General features: G+C 40.8%; 1 protein-coding gene and 1 long non-coding RNA gene across 2 annotated transcripts in view; one reads left to right on the top strand and one right to left on the bottom strand.

Annotated features, from left to right (window-relative positions):
* Positions 1–7,137, bottom strand: part of trpm5 (transient receptor potential cation channel, subfamily M, member 5) — a 64,464-nt gene extending 57,327 nt beyond the window's left edge. The window contains exons 1-3 of the mRNA XM_071400640.1: positions 6,931–7,137; positions 554–621; positions 213–378 (exon numbers count right to left, since the gene is read on the bottom strand). Coding sequence (XP_071256741.1) covers positions 213–378; positions 554–621; positions 6,931–6,957 — 261 coding nt within the window. The 5' untranslated portion in view covers positions 6,958–7,137. The remainder of the gene's footprint in view (positions 1–212; positions 379–553; positions 622–6,930) is intronic.
* A 3,353-nt stretch (positions 7,138–10,490) lies between these two features.
* Positions 10,491–17,079, top strand: LOC139575567 (uncharacterized). Its single transcript, XR_011674975.1, has 2 exons — positions 10,491–10,946; positions 16,487–17,079. It is a non-coding gene; the product is annotated as an uncharacterized lncRNA (long non-coding RNA).
* Positions 17,080–19,556: the final 2,477 nt, after the last annotated feature.

Below are 19,556 nucleotides of genomic sequence, written 5' to 3'. Positions count from 1 at the left end.
GTTGTAACAGTGTTGCCTTGTGGTTATAGCACCTTGTGGTTGTAACAGTGTTACCTTGTGGTTGTAACAGTGTTACCTTGTGGTTATAGCACCTTGTGGTTGTGACAGTGTTACCTTGTGGTTATAGCACCTTGTGGTTGTGACAGTGTTACCTTGTGGTTATAGCACCTTGTGGTTGTAACAGTGTTGCCTTGTGGTTGTAACAGTGTTACCTTTCCCCTTGTCCTACTGGTGCCAGTGAAGTCAATGTCCCCCACTCGTCCTGCTGCCCAGTGGCCCCTCTCCTTGTCCCCTCTGCTAGCACCCCGGCCTCTGCCTTCAGCCACACTCTCCACGGCCTCGTCCAGCTGAGAGTAGCAACGGCAGGCCAACAGCGTACTGCCACAGAACAGACACATTATACATACAGAATATACATTATACACACAGACACATTATACATACAGAATATACATTATACACATAGAAACATTGTACATCATATACAGTAGTATTTACAGTCCGGTCATTCACAATCCACTATGACAAACAAACAAACACAAACCACTCCTACCTTTGCTCCCGTGACCACTCCAGTACATCCCCGCATCGTGGGCATCGTCTCTGCAGCGGTATCGCCCCCTATAGACACAGCACCCATAGTGCACAACATGACCTTTACCCCACAGCCAGGTAAATCTAACCCAGAATCATTCACCAGTCACTCTGCTGCTGATGACAGGTGTGAGGCATCTCCAAGAGCTTAGACCTACAGTATCAGTCAAAGGTTTGGACACATCTACTCATTCAAGGGTTTTTCTTTATTATTGCTATTTTCAACACTATGAAATAACACACATGGAATCATGTAGTAACCAAATCTAAATGTATTTGAGATTCTTCAAAGTAGCCACCCTTTGCCTTGATGACAGCTTTGAACATGCTTGGAATTCTCTCAACCAGCTTCATGAGGTAGTCACCTGGAATGCATTTAAATTAACAGGTGTGCCTTGTTAAAAGTTCATTTGTTGAATTTTCTTTCCTTCTTAATGTGTTTGAGTCAATCAGTTGTGTTGTGACAAGGTAGAGGTGGTATACAGAAGATAGCCCTATTTGGTAAAAGACCAAGTCCATATTATGGCAAGAACAGCTCAAATAAGCAAAGAGAAAGGACAGTCCGTCATTACTTTAAGGCATGAAGGTCAGTCAATCCAGAAAATGTCAAGAACTTTGAAAGTTTCTGCAAGTGCAGTCGCAAAAAACATCAAGTGCTATGATGAAACTGGCTGTCGTGAGGACTGCCACAGGAAAGGAAAACCCAGAGTTAACTCTGCTGCAGAGGATATGTTCATTAGAGTTAACAGCACCTCAGATTGCAGCCCAAATAAATGCTTCGCAGAATTTAAGTAACAGACACATCTCAACATCAACTGTTCAGAGGAGACTGCATGAATCAGGCCTTCATTACATTTACATTACATTTCAGTCATTTAGCAGACACTCTTATCCAGAGCGACTTACAGTAGAGTGCATACATTTTTATTACATTTATTTTATTTTTTATTTTTTTACATACTGAGACAAGGATATCCCTACCGGCCAAACCCTCCCTACCGGCCAAACCCTCCCTAACCCGGACGACGCTATGCCAATTGTGCGTCGCCCCACGGATCTCCCGGTTGCGGCCGGCTGCGACAGAGCCTGGGCGCGAACCCAGCCCAGCCTGGGCGCGAACCCAGAGACTCTGGTGGCGCAGCTAGCACTGCGATGCAGTGCCCTAGACCACTGCGCCACCCGGGAGACATGGTCGAATTGGTGGTCGAATTGCTGCAAAGAAACCACTACTAAAGGACACCAATAATAAGAAGAGACTTGCTTGGGCCAAGAAACACGAGCAATGGACATTAGACTGCTGGAAATCTGTCCTTTGGTCTGATGAGTCCAAATTTTAGATGTTTGGTTCCAAGTGCCGTGTCTTTGTGAGACGCAGAGTAGGTGAACGGATGATCTCCGCATGTGTGGTTCCCACCGTGAAGCATGGAGGAGGAGGTGTGATGGTGCTTTGCTGGTGACACTGTCAGTGATTTATTTAGAATTCAACGCACACTTAACCAGCATTTCTACCACAGCATTCTGCAGCGATATGCCATCCCATCTGGTTTGGGCTTAGTGGGACTATTATTTGTTTTTCAACAGGACAATTACCCAAAACACACCTCCAGGCTGTGTAAGGGCTATTTGACCAAGTAGAGTGATGGAGAGCTGCATCAGATGACCTGGCCTCCACAATCACCCGACCTCAACCCAATTGAGATGGTTTGGGATGAGTTGGACCGCAGAGTGAAGGAAAAGCAGCCAATAAGTGCTCAGCATATGTGGGAACTCCTTCAAGACTGTTGGAAAAGCATTCCAGGTGAAGCTGGTTGAGAGAATGCCAAGAGGGTGCAAAAATGTCATCAAGGCAAAGGGTTGCTACTTTGAAGAATTGAAAATATAAAATATATGTTTATTTGTTTAACACTTTTTTGGTTACTACATGAGTCCATCTGTGTTACATGCAAAGCAGTTAGCATTTTCATTTTTGCTCTGCATGCAAAAAGCTTCCTTCCTGAGATCTGTCGTCATAGTGAACCACAAGCTCTCTGTAGAATGAAAGCTAGACACAGCGGTGTACGACGCCCCGCGAAGCAGGGAGGGCTTCGAAGCTCATGTTGCCTCACACCCTACATTTGTTCAACAATTAAAAAATAAATATACAAACATTGGGTGACAAATCACAGCAAATGAACAAAGAGCAGAGTCAGATAATGTGCTAGCTAGCTTGTTCATTTGTTTAAAAAACAAATTAGTGAGTGTGCTAATTAGCAAGCTAAACATGACTGTTTTACAACTCATATAAAAACATATTGAGCAAGATATTGAACTATGTAGGCCAATGCATTAGTCAGTCAGTGGAAATATGGAAACTACGTTCCCCAAGAAGCAATGTCAAACATGTTTCCTTGGAGATATTTTCATATGATCTTCCCTGCTTATGTATTCAAGAGACCTGAATAAACCCACTGTCATCACCCCTTTATCAATACACATTACTACCAACTATATCACACTGTCATCACCCCTTTATCAATACACATTACTACCAACTATATCACACTGTCATCACCCCTTTATCAATACACATTACTACCAACTATATCACACTGTCATCACCCCTTTATCAATACACATTACTACCAACTATATCACACTGTCATCACCCCTTTATCAATACACATTACTACCAACTATATCACACTGTCATCACCCCTTTATCCATACACATTACTACCAACTAGATCACACTGTCATCACCCCTTTATCAATACACATTACTACCAACTATATCACACTGTCATCACCCCTTTATCAATACACATTACTACCAACTATATCACACTGTCATCACCCCTTTATCAATACACATTAATACCAACTATATCACACTGTCATCACCCCTTTATCAATACACATTATTACCAACTATATCACACTGTCATCACCCCTTTATTAAAACACATTACTACCAACTATATCACACTGTCATCACCCCTTTATCAATACACATTACTACCAACTATATCACACTGTCATCACCCCTTTATCAATACACATTAATACCAACTATATCACACTGTCATCACCCCTTTATCAATACACATTACTACCAACTATATCACACTGTCATCACCCCTTTATCAATACACATTACTACCAACTATATCACACTGTCATCACCCCTTTATCAATACACATTACTACCAACTATATCACACTGTCATCACCCCTTTATCAATACACATTACTACCAACTATATCACACTGTCATCACCCCTTTATCAATACACATTACTACCAACTATATCACACTGTCATCACCCCTTTATCAATACACATTACTACCAACTATATCACACTGTTATCACACTGTTATCACCCCTTTATCAATACACATTACTACCAACTATATCACACTGTCATCACCCCTTTATCAATACACATTACTACCAACTATATCACACTGTCTTCACCCCTTTATCAATACACATTACTACCAACTATATCACACTGTCATCACCCCTTTATCAATACACATTACTACCAACTATATCACACTGTCATCACCCCTTTATCAATACACATTACTACCAACTATATCACACTGTCATCACCCCTTTATCAATACACATTACTACCAACTATATCACTGTCATCACCCCTTTATCAATACACATTACTACCAACTATATCACACTGTTATTACCCCTTTATCAATACACATTACTACCAACTATATCACACTGTCATCACCCCTTTATCAATACACATTACTACCAACTATATCACACTGTTATTACCCCTTTATCAATACACATTACTACCAACTATAATCAAAGGCAAATGTATCTGCTGCACTATGTACCTCAATAGGACAGCTCTTATAAGGATGTGAATGAGACGGGATGATATCAGAGGGAGTTAGGTGGACAGGGAGAGGAGGAGAGGTTAACCTCATTGGCTGCGATGTTGGATACCAGGAAAGTTGCTCCATGTAACTGAAAGGAGACGTTGGCTTTTATTTTTCTTCTCAATCGATGGATGCCACTCACCTCAGGGCTGAGGGTTGGCTGTAAAATGAGATTAGACTGCTGCATTTAACCTATATTCTTCCCTAGACTGAGCTGAGGGTTGGCTGTCAGATGAGATTAGACTGCTGGAAAAGAAGAACCATAAAAGATTTGTTTCCTACTGGCAGCGATTAAAAATTTGCATCTGAGTCAACATTGCTTGACAGTGCTCATTTGCCTGGGATGCCTGGTAAAAGATGATCATCAGAAATGGGAAGAGATTCGAGGCCCATGCCTGCACAGCAAAAACTTCAAGCTTCAGCTTGTTACCGTATTTGGCCTCACTGGCCACTCAGTAAAATGTATTGGATCATGGCCAATAGTTTGGACAGGTTATGGGCAAAGATTCCCCCCCCCCCCCCTCCCCAACTCATTTAATCCTATACTGTAAACATTTAGGTTTTTCACCCCAAAAATATTTCGAACTAGTATTTCACTGCTTCTCAAACCTGATTCTGGGGTCCAGTCTTCCTCTCGGTCACTGTCCTCACTATCAGAGGTTATGTATGATATTGACCAAGCCCATCATTTTACATCAAATCTTTCATTGAGCATGATATTGCCCTGAAAAGTAGCCAAACTGACAACGTTGCCCTAGGCAACACAACAAAGTAGAGGTATGGCACAACGTTGCCCTAGGCAACACAACAAAGTAGAGGTATGGCACAACGTTGCCCTAGGCAACACAACAAAGTAGAGGTATGGCACAACGTTTCCCTAGGCAACACAACAAAGTAGAGGTATGGCACAACGTTGCCCTAGGCAACACAACAAAGTAGAGGTATGGCACAACGTTGCCCTAGGCAACACAACAAAGTAGAGGTATGGCACAACGTTGCCCTAGGCAACACAACAAAGTAGAGGTATGGCACAACGTTGCCCTGGGCAACACAACAAAGTAGAGGTATGGCACAACATTGCCCTAGGCAACACAACAAAGTAGAGGTATGGCACAACGTTGCCCTAGGCAACACAACAAAGTAGGGGTATGGCACAACGTTGCCCTAGGCAACACAACAAAGTAGAGGTATGGCACAACGTTGCCCTAGGCAACACAAAGTAAGCTACCAAACGGTGTTGTGTTGTCTGAGGGCACTGATGTGCAGTAGAGGGTTAAGACATACTGATGGCGTGCAGTTTGTCACAATCGCTTTTTTATGTAAAAGTGAGTCTGGTCTCGGCGGGTCTTATTTGAATGTGTGGCAGGAGGGACTGTGTGAGGGGAAAGGACCATTGTCCATGCAAACATAACATTTGCATGCAAGGTCAGGAAGAGGTCAAGTGACATCAAGTGAAGAGGGTGTATGTGTGTGTGTGTGAGGGGGAGGGGAGAATGGAGAGGGTATACGTGGGTGCCTGTTTTGTATACGTGTACGGTATGCTCCTCAGTATAGAGGCATGCAGGCTTGAGTCAGTGTGCCTGCTTCCTGTGTCCTGTATTGTGATTTCTGCTCCACTAGATTAGTGGGACGTTATCACTCAAATAATGAGGTCACGGGCCAATAGTTGGACGAGGTAACTTCCACCAACTCTACAGTCTCAGGAAGTATGATGCACACTACGTCATAACTTGTTTACAAATTAATGTTGATTTTCTATGAGCTCACAAGTGTTCTACCACTTTAATAATGAAACCTATTTGGAATGTGAGGTAGAGTATTGACTTTTATTTTGTTAAAACTAGTCATTTATGTTAAGGCCCACAGGAAATGTTGAATTAAACCTGAATTTGTCCAACAGCTATTTGAGTATCACTGTATTTAAACCCCCCAACAGGAATGAAAGCCACACACTGTAGGATGTGTTTACCATCAGAGTGCGTCCACTGACGTGAACACAGGAATAATATTCCAAGTGGCATTTCAAGACCTTTTCAAAAAGTAAATATAGCACTTGATTATATTCTATGATTATAAACTACAGATAATATCCGTAGTGACACTAGACTAGAGCCACATTACACCATGAATCATATGATTACAACATGTCTACAAATCACAAAGAAGAATGCTGTAATGCATCCAAACTGTAAAAATATACAATTTGCCATCTCTGTAACAGGTTGTGAAATAATATTTCCAAGAACCAAATACATGTCAGAGGAAGTGATTCTTAAAAGCTGAACATTTTATCACAGACATACATTTAGAATAGTGCCTGCACACTCAAATGAAAAATAAATAAATGACCACAAATCAACAGACACATTGGAGAGTTTGGTCAACCTGTTCAACAGTGCCTCGTAAGATGTGATCCACTTACAGTCGCTAACATAGTTACTTACCAGAGGCGTGTCTTGTCGCTCTGGCATGGCTGTGGTCTAATGTGCAGTCAACTTCACTCAGTCACCGATCTCTGTCCGTGGGCAAGTGACACCAGGTGAGCCCTTGGAGACTCCAGGGAGCAGCAGGTAGGTAAGCCACGCCCTGGCCTTCCTCTGACCAATCACAGTCTCCAATGAGCTCCATTTTGCATCATTATCTGCACCACCAGTGCACCTGTACAGGAGTCGCATCAGAACAATGTGATACACATGGCTACACTAGAGGGGATTATTCAGTGGGCTAGAATACAACTACTGATATAATACAACAACTGATAACTGATATAATACAACAACTGATAACTGATATAAAACAACAACTGATATAATACAATAACTGATATAATACAATAACTGATATAATACAACAACTGATAACTGATATAATACAATAATTGATATATTACAATAACTGATAACTGATCAAGACAAAGGAGTTGATTGTGGACTACAGGAAAAGGAGGACCGAGCACGCCCCCATTCTCATCAACGGGGCTGTAATGGAGCAGGTTGAGAGCTTCAAGTTCCACATCACCAACAAACTAATGTGGTCCAAGCGCACCAAGACAGTTGTGAAGAGGTCATGACAAAACCTATTCCCCCTTAGGAGACTGAAAAGATTTGGCATGGGTCCTCAGATCCTCAAAAAGGTTTTACAGCTGCACAATCGGGAGCATCCTGACTGGTTGCATCACTGCCTGGTATGGCAACTTCTCAGCGTCCGACCGCAAGGAACCCCCCCCCCGGAACGCTGCTGCTACTCTCTGCATAGTCACTTAAATAACTCTACCTACCCTACATGTACATATTACCTCAATTACCTCGACACCTGTGGCCCCGCACATTGACTCTGTACCGGTACCCCCTGTATATAGCCCTGCTATTGTTATTTACTGCTGCTCTTTCATTATTTGTTATTCTTATCTTCTTATTTTCTTAACTACATTGTTGGTTAAGGGCTTGTAAGTAAGCATTTCACTGTAAGGTCTACTACACCTGTTGTATTCGGCGCATGTGACAAATACATTTTGATTTGAACACTGGGTGAGGTTGTGGATGCTATAATACTTGCCACTGGGGGTCAGTATATCCCCATTAGGTCACAAATAAACAGCTCAAGGGTGGTCTAATGTGATCTTAGGTTGGTTTTAATGAAACATGGTCGATGGGTCTTCTATCTTTAGCTGAGGCTAAACCCATAAGTATATGATGAACATTTTAACTTGTATACAGGTAGACCAGAGAAGCCAAATCCTTTTTGATTGGCAGATGAGTGGCAACCATGATTAGAAGCACCTGCTGCTCATCAGTTGCTCACCTGTGTTCCCTATAAATGCTGTTTTGAATGGAAAAGATTTGTACCTACACACTGAAGAAAGCTGCAAAGCAGAAACGTCTGTGTATGTGAACACTGATGCAGTGAAAATAATAATAATAACAACAATAATAAAAATGTAAAAAATTAAGTAAGCTTTAACCGACATATTTTTGAATGAGGACCCATTACCCATTTTTGCTTAAATGAATTTACGGGTTTTCACGCACAAACCAAACTTCCGGGAGAGCCTGAAGGTCCCCTTTTGATAGGCCACGACACCATACAATTTTCAGCTTGAATCGATCCAAGTTTTCAATAGATATTTCTTTCTCCAAATTCTCCTTCAGCTTGGATAGACTGAAACGCCTAAAGTAATTAAAAAACAGAGTGTAATAACCAGTATATCAATAAGCATATCCTCATCTATATCACTTGAACATGCTTCAAATAATAAAGTATAATGATCTGAAACCTATTAGCTGTTTATCTGTTCCACTGAGGATAAGGTACATTTTCGAAGCAAAGTTGTCTTTTGTTAAAAGGAAAAGGCCAACACGGTTTAAAACCATTTAAAACAGCCGCATTTATTAAAGGTTGGAATCAATCCGTATCGCGGAAATATCGCATGAGATCTGCATTGAAATGTAAAGGCAATTTCCGATTGAGCCGATATAGACAGCGTTTACAGTTAATGCCGTCTCCGCTCATTCCTTTCACATTTCAATCCAGCTCTAACGCGGATCTTCCGCGATTTCGACGATACAGATTGAATCCAGTCCTAAACAGCAGAAATACCTAGGCTACCTGGGGTGGAAAAATTCCTTATTTTGTATTTATTTTCATTGAACTGTTACAATTTTATAAATCCCTCAGACTTGTGAAATCCCTCAGACTTCCTACTTTTTAATACCTAGGCTACAATCACTCCTGCAGTGCAGAAATACCTAGGCTACAATCACTCCTGCAGTGCAGAAATACCTAGGCTACAATCCCTCCTGTAGTGCAGAAATACCTAGGCTACAATCACTCCTGCAGTGCAGAAAGGCTACGTCATTAAACTTCCTGCAAGTATGCAAAAGTGAACCTCATTTGGTGCCATTCCAAATGGCCACCCAATTAGAATACTTTTTTAATATATTTTTTATTTATTTATTGAAACAATAATAACAATATTACACATCAATACTGGGACATTCCTGTGAATACAATGAAACAACAATAACAATATTACACATCAATACAGGGACATTCCTGTGAATACAATGAAACAATAATAACAATATTACACATCAATACAGGGACATTCCTGTGAATACAATGAAACAATAAAAAAATAGAACACCATGACATCATTTATATGCGACAAGGCAATGAAACATTAACAGACATTCAGAGACATGACTTCTAATAATTGTTCCTACTTTTTAAGTTTCACAAGTCTGAGGGATTTATAAAATTGTAACAGTTCAATGAAAATAAATACAAAATAAGGAATTTTTCCACCCCATTTACATTTGTGAATATAATATTAGGCCAAGAGAAAAATTATGTTAATAAAATAGTTATGATCGGAATTACAAGGATAGGCATAATGCCATTTAACATCATCAAAGGCAAACATCGGTAATTCTGGAGATTTTATACACGACCATTCATGAATTTCAATCCATAGTTCACTAGAATGGCGGCATGAAACAAAGAAATGCTCTATAGACTCTGAATCAGAGGAACATAAAACACAAGGCATTTTGTCAAAATGGAATCTTTTGTGAAAGAAATCAATAATGGGATAAATGGAAGAACATATTTTAAAATGAGTTTCTTTAACTTTTGGGATAACCGGACAATTAGGGTAAAACATAGTAGCTTTTGACCATAGCATGGGGGTTGGTCACTTCCATAGCAATATATTGAATTATAATCACCAAAAATTACTTCATTAACTGCCAATCGTATCCACTTATTGTTGAATGTTTTATCGAAAAGATTCCAGTCTTATTTGTAAACATGGAAAACAGAGAACAACCTCATATAACAAAGTGTTCTTAATAAGTCCAAGTAAAGGAAGTGGAATTGCTTTGCAAACCTTCATATATTCTCTCTGAGTAATATTAACCTGAAATTGACCAATTAACTGATCAAACGGCAAAATCTCCCAATTAGACTACAATCACGCATTTAAAAGGTGAAAGGGGACGTGAAAGGGGCGTGTTTTCACGCCAATGGACAACCAATAATCAAGACCGAGCAATATTTAGTCGGCATCCTCTGGCCTTTAAATAGCCTACCTCCGCTCACAAAATGTCAGTGATCTCGTCGGAAGTTAGAGGTAACATCCATTTTCTTCAGGACTGGACATATTGCTGGACGTCATGACAAACGTTCCGACGCCAATTGGTTTGGCGAGCCCGGTGGCAGAGAGAGCAACTCTTCCCAATCGCCATACAAGCGTTTGTCGAAACTTATTTGGACCCGTCGACCATGACGCGCTGAACCGCGAGTTGAAGGCGAGGCTGAGGGAAATCTCTGCGCAAGACCGGCGTCGATGGAATTTCCGCTTCGAGACAGACACACCAAGTCCCGGGATTTATGAATGGGAAGGGATGTCAGCGGAGTCGATGCCTGCCTTCTACCAGGAGTCGAAAGTGTGAGCACGCTGGTAAGCCACGCCCTAACTCTCCTCTTACCAATCAGTCTTAACTGAACTCAGTATCTTCTCTTAACTTACGCTAAACCCACGTTTTAAAGAAATTATTTATATTAAAATGAATAAGCCACGAGGCCACCACACAACCTGCTTGTCTACAGGTAGACCAGAAGCCACATCCTTTTTAATTGGCAGAGGGGCAACCCTGATTAGAAGCACCTGCTGCTCACCTGTGTTCCCTATAAATGCTGGTTTGAATGAAAAAAATGTGTACCTACACTGAAGGCTGTAAAGCAGAAACGTCTGTGTACGCAGCACTGATGCAGCGACAATACGAAATTAAGTTAACGGTAAGCAACTACTTTTTGAATGTGGTCCATTACATTTTTGCTTTTCTAAAATGACGGGTTTTACGCACCAACTTAACTTCTAGGAGAGCCCGATGTTCCTCTTTTGACAGGAAACGACCCCCCCCCCCCCCCCCCCTTGAATAAGTTTTTAATAGATTCCCAATTGTTCTACAGTTTGGATAGGCAGAAACGCCTAAAGTAATTAATAACCAGTATATCATTGGAACAGGCTTCAAATAACGGCATATGTACTGTTCCACCGCGGATAATGCACATTTTCGAAGCAAAGTTTTTATTTAGAAAGGTGTAGATCTACACGTTATAAAGCCTTTTAAAATATCCACCTGTTTAAGGCTAGATTCAATTTGTTTCGCGAAAATATTGCGGAAGATCGGCCTTCAAATGTAAAGGTAATTTCCGATTGAGCGGAAATATGTAGGGTTTACCGTGAACGCAGTCTCTGCTCATTGCCTTTTCAATTTAAATCCATTAAAGCTCGAACTCATCGCAAATCTGAAGATGCCTAGAAACATTTGATTTGGATGTGTGGTATGAAAAATGTTGTGATATTCTGAAATAGGGGGGTGAAATTATCAAGCCGAACAAGCCTCATTGGAATGATGAGTTAATGGATCTATGGTCAGTAATGCGCAAGGCTGAGTACCTATTGTTAGTTTAAAAATAGGTATACAAGAGAACGGTGTAGGAAGGAATTTAAGAAAAAAAACAGCATGTGTTAAGACTGCCTATTTTTAACGGAGATATCAGAGGGTGCAGTTATTACACCTTGAGGTACAGACAAGAAATCCTCACCAGTTTGAGCCAAATAAACAAGTTAGTACAAGCGACAAGAATTACAATGGAGGTGGGGCTGAACTCTGATTTTTACACGGGTACTAAAGAAGGGGTTTGTTCTAAAGTAACAAATGTGGCATTTTGGGCAATAATTTAATGAGGACATATGTCCCCTGAGAGCTAAACTGGAAAATACAACGTTAGAAGCCTCTTCTACATTTAACCCGCACTGTGGCAGACGTTGAGGTGATTGACGCTGCAACAAATGGGGAGAGCGTTTGGCATTGATTACATTTACATTTACATTTAAGTCATTTAGCAGACGCTCTTATCCAGAGCGACTTACAAATTGGTGCATTCACCTTATGATATCCAGTGGAACAACCACTTTACAATAGTGCATCTAACTCTTTTAAGGGGGGGGGGGGGGGTTAGAAGGATTACTTTATCCTATCCTAGGTATTCCTTAAAGAGGTGGGGTTTCAGGTGTCTCCGGAAGGTGGTGATTGACTCCGCTGACCTGGCGTCGTGAGGGAGTTTGTTCCACCATTGGGGTGCCAGAGCAGCGAACAGTTTTGACTGGGCTGAGCGGGAACTGTACTTCCTCAGAGGTAGGGAGGCGAGCAGGCCAGAGGTGGATGAACGCAGTGCCCTTGTTTGGGTGTAGGGCCTGATCAGAGCCTGAAGGTACGGAGGTGCCGTTCCCCTCACAGCTCCGTAGGCAAGCACCATGGTCTTGTAGCGGATGCGAGCTTCAACTGGAAGCCAGTGGAGAGAGCGGAGGAGCGGGGTGACGTGAGAGAACTTGGGAAAGTTGAACACCAGACGGGCTGCGGCGTTCTGGATGAGTTGTAGGGGTTTAATGGCACAGGCAGGGAGCCCAGCCAACAGCGAGTTGCAGTAATCCAGACGGGAGATGACAAGTGCCTGGATTAGGACCTGCGCCGCTTCCTGCGTGAGGCAGGGTCGTACTCTGCGAATGTTGTAGAGCATGAACCTACAGGAACGGGTCACCGCCTTGATGTTAGTTGAGAACGACAGGGTGTTGTCCAGGATCACGCCAAGGTTCTTAGCACTCTGGGAGGAGGACACAATGGAGTTGTCAACCGTGATGGCGAGATCATGGAACGGGCAGTCCTTCCCCGGGAGGAAGAGCAGCTCCGTCTTGCCGAGGTTCAGCTTGAGGTGGTGATCCGTCATCCACACTGATGAACTGCCTAATGAGGTTTTAATTCAAGGTTCTTTAATTGCAAATCCTATATGACTTGCTCAACTTGTTTTGAGTGAAGTATACTGCAATCCACTTGGTAGAAGTCTATATAGTGAATCCCGTTCCCTAATCTTCAAAAAATGACGAGTGTGCCACAGGCGCAGGTTTATTAATTAAGATCGGGTTATAAATTATATTCATCCATCCTCCACAAGAGGCTAATTACTTCATTTTTTTTGGAAAGATTCTGGTGGCAGAACAAAGGCTCTGGATTTACGAAAGTCAATCTTGGTCTGAACATTCAGAAACCTACTTTTGCATGTTTCGTTTTATCCAGAAAGCTTTAGATTCTGTAAATGGGGATATTTTAGCCTGTAGTTTGAAGACGGGGTTGATGGGACATTTTATCAATCAATCCAGTCTCTCTACAAAGTACCAGTTGCTTCTGTGCGTGTTAATGAATATGTACAGATTGGTTTCCACACCCTCGGTGTAAAACAAGGAGACGCCTTATCACTGACTCTTTTCTGTTTATAAATAATTTGGCAAAATAAATTAAACAGTTAAATATTGGAGTAAGATATGATGATGAAATGCTAAGTATCTTTTTATTTGCTGGTATTATTTTGATGGCAAACTGAATTCGTGTAAGATATTATGTCTGACCTTTCTAGCAGCAAGATCGCTATGTGCACCGATCAGGCATATTGCCTCTGCGTACTGAAACACTTCGGGGTTGTGGTGAAGAGGAAAGACGATGTAACTATTGTGGCCTTGAATAAATAGAGGATAAAATTAGTTTAATTCTCCATTGCCCTTTTTTACCACGTTATACGCTTGTTTATTCCAGAAACCACACCAGATATGCACTGTGGCTGAGTGATGAGGAATTGAAAGTTTTTTTTTTTTTTTGTCCTTTGTGTATTTCCGTTTGCGGAATATTTAGATAAAGCCTGGAATAAAAGGGGTACCTTATTAAATAGTAAAAAAATATGTAGCTTCTGTGTTGTGCCAGACTGGATCTTAGTGACTTTTATATTTCTTCTGTATGTGTTTTACTGCTCCGGGGTTGTAATTATTGTTTGGATAACCTTATTTACTATAATTTCTTATTTTTCACTGACGCGCAATGCAGAGAACGCCGGACGAATTCATTTAATTACATATGGGATTAATTGACAAACATTACAATAATTCACTAAGTGATGGGTTGGCGACTTTGACACATACAATTTAATTCCAGTTAACGCCGATATTCCCCCCCCCCAAGCAGAGTAATGAAGGGGCGTGAATATGAGACAACCAGTAAAACAAGACCGACCATTATTTATATAAATATTAGGCGGTATCCTCCGTCCTTTAAAAGCCTACCTTCATCCACAGAATGTCAGTCGCAGTTGACGTTAGGAGAAACAGCCCAGTGTGCATCTATTTCTTCAAGACGGGACATATAACTGGATGTCTTGACAAACTTTCCTGCCACCAACTGGTTTGGAGAGCCCGGTGGCACAGAGCAACTGTTTTCCCATCGCCATACAAGCTCCTTCAACCAGGAGTCGACGAAATCTGTAGGTATGAGGGTTCAGGTTGTGACAACCCGACTATAGCGCAGAGGTTGTCACTGATAATGTGCGTGGTTGTTGCCTCAACCAAACCCCTCAGACTGCACTTTGTTCCAACGAAGTTAACCAAGAGAGTTGGTCCAATACGAGGAACTAACAACGCCATGTCCTCGATCTCTTACGCAGAATACAACATCTTATGACCGTGCAGTCAACGCCACTGAAATTATAGGTAGGTCTATAGTGGCGATTTAAGCGTCCACATTTTGGTGGGGCAAACATATATATTTTTTTAGATGCAACACATTTCACTAACTGTGACAAACTGTTAGCTTTATGTAGGCCCTATCCCAACAGCTTACCACTGCTACACCTTTCTATCAGCGGAGTCTTGTCTGGCAGCGAAACAGTTAATTCAGCCTAATTTTCCAGTTTAAAAAGAAATTCTGCTTTAGGGGCAGTAGGCTAGTGGTTAGAGCGTTGGACTAGTAACCGAAAGGTTGCAAGATTGAATCCCGAGCTGACAAGGTAAACCTGTCGTTCTGCCCCTGAACAAGGCAGTTTACCCACTATTCCTACATGTACAAACTATGGCAAGGCAACGATGCGCGGTTAAGAGGCAATCTAATTTTGATTAAGGCAATGAGCACTAACTTTGTTCAGCACTTTTGAAATGTACAGTGACATTCAGAACGTGGGCCTTTAAATAGTTTTCCTGTACACCGAGTCAGAACCATAGGATAAAGGGGGCATATAAATAGACAATGAAAGCTCTTAAAATATTTGACAGTTATCTAAAATAGGCTAATATGGGAAGAGGGGAGGGACCAAATTGTTAGGGCGAGTCACACGGGCTACTAACGGCTTACTACACAACATACTTTCTTAGCTACAGTATACATACCTCCCTGGCATATTACATAATTTATGCAGCATACAATACATTTTTGGACTATTTGTGGGCAAATTGTCAAGTGACTTTGTCAGTCTGGCATTCTCCAGATTTATGGCGCTTTCTAGATAACTGAACTTGGGGGTTTGAAACCAGGTTGAATCGTCAGCGCTCTAGACTTAACTCAGTTACATTTTGAACGCTCATCCATTTTTCCCAGTCTGCACTTTTTTCCCCCCTCAGTTCCCAATTGTCTTGAACGTGGCAGAATATATTGAACCTTTTCTGGCCCATGGTGTTGCTGTGAATGTTTATCCTTTTTAAGCCTGGAAAAGAGCCTTAAACTTGGACCCCACACCCGCCACCAACTAGCTGGCAGGGGAAGTAAACATCTTTAGGGATTGCTTTGCAACTCTGACTCCTTCCAAACCACTCATTGTTGAAATTTCCAACTTGTGTAATGTTTATGGCCGATGACCTTGAGGCTTATTGGATTGGAATTTTAATGTAACTATGGCAACACCCGAGGGGGCATGAACTTTCTAGCTCTCCCTGTAGTTTAAAAAAAACAAAAAAAACAGGTGAGGCTCCGCTGTCCCACCTGCCCTGAATGAGTTGTAGCCACTAACACAACCTCCTTAATGAGCAACTTGTTTTAATGACTTGCCGACTACATAACGTTGATCTTGTATTATTGACTAATACGAATTGAAGGCTAACCGTTCTGCACTTCTTCCCTGCAGATTTGTTCCCGAGGAGAAGATCAACGTCTGAGATGACTAGCCTCCAGCACAGTTCTTCTCAATTCCCTTTGAACGCCACGCAAAGAGGGAACCGTTCGATTAACCACGCCGACAAATGCTACCATCTGCCGCTTTTGCAGTTAATATTTTCCATCTCGGACAGAAAAAAAAAGATGGAGTAACCCTCCCAATTAAGCCAACATATGTTTTTGCCAAAGTAACAATGTATTTAAAAAGAATAATTCAACTTAATTGTGTTAATTTATTACGTGTCTGAGATTGTTTTAAATGGTATCTGTGAAAGACAAACAATTTAGTGTAAATTGTTTACTTTCTGCTCACTTTATTGCATTAGTGAGCCCTCAAATGATACTTTAGCCTAATTTGCTACATAGGGCCATTTTTTGCAATTATTTTCCATTGGACAAAAGATGTAACCCACAAATGTTGGCTTAGGTTTTTTTTGCCAAACTAACAATGTCTTACTGTATTTAAATTATTTTATTTGATTTCAACTAACTTATTTTTTAATTCAGTTTTCTGCGATTGTTTAAATGGTATCTGGGGAAACTATTAAAACAATGTAGTTTACATTTTGACTTTCTGCTAATTTTATTGAATTAGTGAGCCCTCAAATGGGTAACGGGGACACCACCTGCACACGCCTCACACACTAGAGAAACAATTAGAGCAACACTGGTTCCATTTGACAGCACTTGAAGAGTGCCTCAGCAAATTGTAGCAGCAGTAGACCTCTAGACGAGCCCTACTATGAATGACCTATGAGATCTGCCTCATTGGTAGATATACTAATCCCACGAGCTTTAATTTACTGCTCATAGTCCCGCACAGAGATGCTATTACCCTCACTGTCGATATGCAAATCAACTAATCCATTCTACAGCATGGACGCATATTTCCGAAATGAGACCAATGTGGGGGTTTTCCGACTGACTGCCTTAACAGGGTATTGGGGAAGATCTATCTGATTTGTGCCTTAACACCTAAGACATCTGTTTAGTAATAAACCAAACAATGTAACACGTAATCAAGACTTACACAAATGATTGCCGTTTCTTTTCAAATTCTGTATTAACTCCAAGTGCTTTCGCTTTTCAATAATATCAGGCTATGAAGATGGCCAACCGTTAATGGCAGGTGCACACTATTTGACTTACACCTGACGTATTTGCTTTATAAAAAGTATTAATAATAAACACGTTTGAAGTGCAACACATTGTATCTAACCTATGTCTGCCGGTATAGATTAACAGGGCAATTTAAAAGTTGACCTATCAAATAAGACTAATGAATACATAAACCGCAATGAAATGTATCAGGTTTGGTCTGGTTCTAGAAGAAGTATAACATTGTTTTGAGAGTAACGACTAAGCGTGACTATGGAAATGCATTTCCTTAAGAGAATAGTAATGCGATCGTGCAAAAACCGTGAGTATGGCCGAATAGATCCATGAGCGATGCGCGCATATAAATTACGCAGTGGGAGGATGGGAGATTTGCAAGATCATTTAAGGTTCGCAAGCCTCAAGGATTGGCCATACAGCACCGATTGGCTACCTTGACATACTATTAGTAAAAATGGTGGCACTCCTTATAAATATAGATATGAAGTAAAGAAATCTCTTTATACACTAAGTCTAGATGTTTAATGAAGAAACAAATAAGAAAAAAAAAAACCCCACCTCTTTAAGGAATACCTAGGATAGGATAAAGTAATCCTTCTAACCCCCCCCCCTTAAAAGAGTTAGATGCACTATTGTAAAGTGGTTGTTCCACTGGATATCATAAGGTGAATGCACCAATTTGTAAGTCGCTCTGGATAAGAGCGTCTGCTAAATGACTTAAATGTAAATGTAAATGTAAATAAACTAGTCTAGTACACAGTAGTGGTATATTATATGGTTGTCTATAGTCACTTTTTCACAGCATTTCATAGTTCATTTTGGTTCCATATGTCATGGAGTTGTCAATTATAGTCTGTACCTGCAGTAGTGTTGAATGAATTCTGCCCTGAGTAGTGCACTTTCCTCCAGAAAACGATGGTCTGTATTGTCGCACCAAGGCATCCATTTTACCATCAAAATGATTCATTAAATCTGTCCCAAGGGCTTGTCATTGCCCACCCACTGATAGAATTCCCTTCATGATTTAACTTTTTTTCCTCTCCTTTGTCCAGTGCATGATAGTGACAGTTGGTCTGCCTGTAGGGGAGTCTGAGCTCTAGTTGCCTCACCCTACATTTGTTTAACAATTAAAAATAAATATACAAACATTGGGTGACAAATCACCAAAAATGGACAAAGAGTAGTCGGATCACATACTAGCTAGCTTGTTCATGTGTTTAAAAAACAAATTAGTGAGTGCTAGCTAGAAAGCTAAACATGAATGTTTAACTCATCTAAAAACATGTATAAGTTCCCCAAGAAGCAATGTCAAACATGTTTCCTTGGAGATATTTTCATATGATCTTCCCTGCTTATGTATTCAAGAGACCTGAATAAACCCACTGTCATCACCCCTTTATCAATACACATTAATACCAACTATATCACACTGTCATCACCCCTTTATCAATACACATTACTACCAACTATATCACACTGTCATCACCCCTTTATCAATACACATTACTACCAACTATATCACACTGTCATCACCCCTTTATCAATACACATTAATACCAACTATATCACACTGTCATCACCCCTTTATCAATACACATTAATACCAACTATATCACCCCTTTATCAATACACATTAATACCAACTATATCACACTGTCATCACCCCTTTATCAATACACATTAATACCAACTATATCACACTGTCATCACCCCTTTATCAATACACATTACTACCAACTATATCACACTGTCATCACCCCTTTATCAATACACATTACTACCAACTATATCACTGTCATCACCCCTTTATCAATACACATTACTACCAACTATATCACACTGTCATCACCCCTTTATCAATACACATTACTACCAACTATATCACACTGTCTTCACCCCTTTATCAATACACATTAATACCAACT

This window comes from Salvelinus alpinus, chromosome 5 (assembly GCF_045679555.1).
Source record: "Salvelinus alpinus chromosome 5, SLU_Salpinus.1, whole genome shotgun sequence".
NCBI classification, from domain to species: Eukaryota; Metazoa; Chordata; class Actinopteri; order Salmoniformes; family Salmonidae; genus Salvelinus; species Salvelinus alpinus.
The sequence above is the reverse complement of the archived record's forward strand: the minus strand, read 5'-3'. Positions and strand labels throughout refer to the sequence as shown.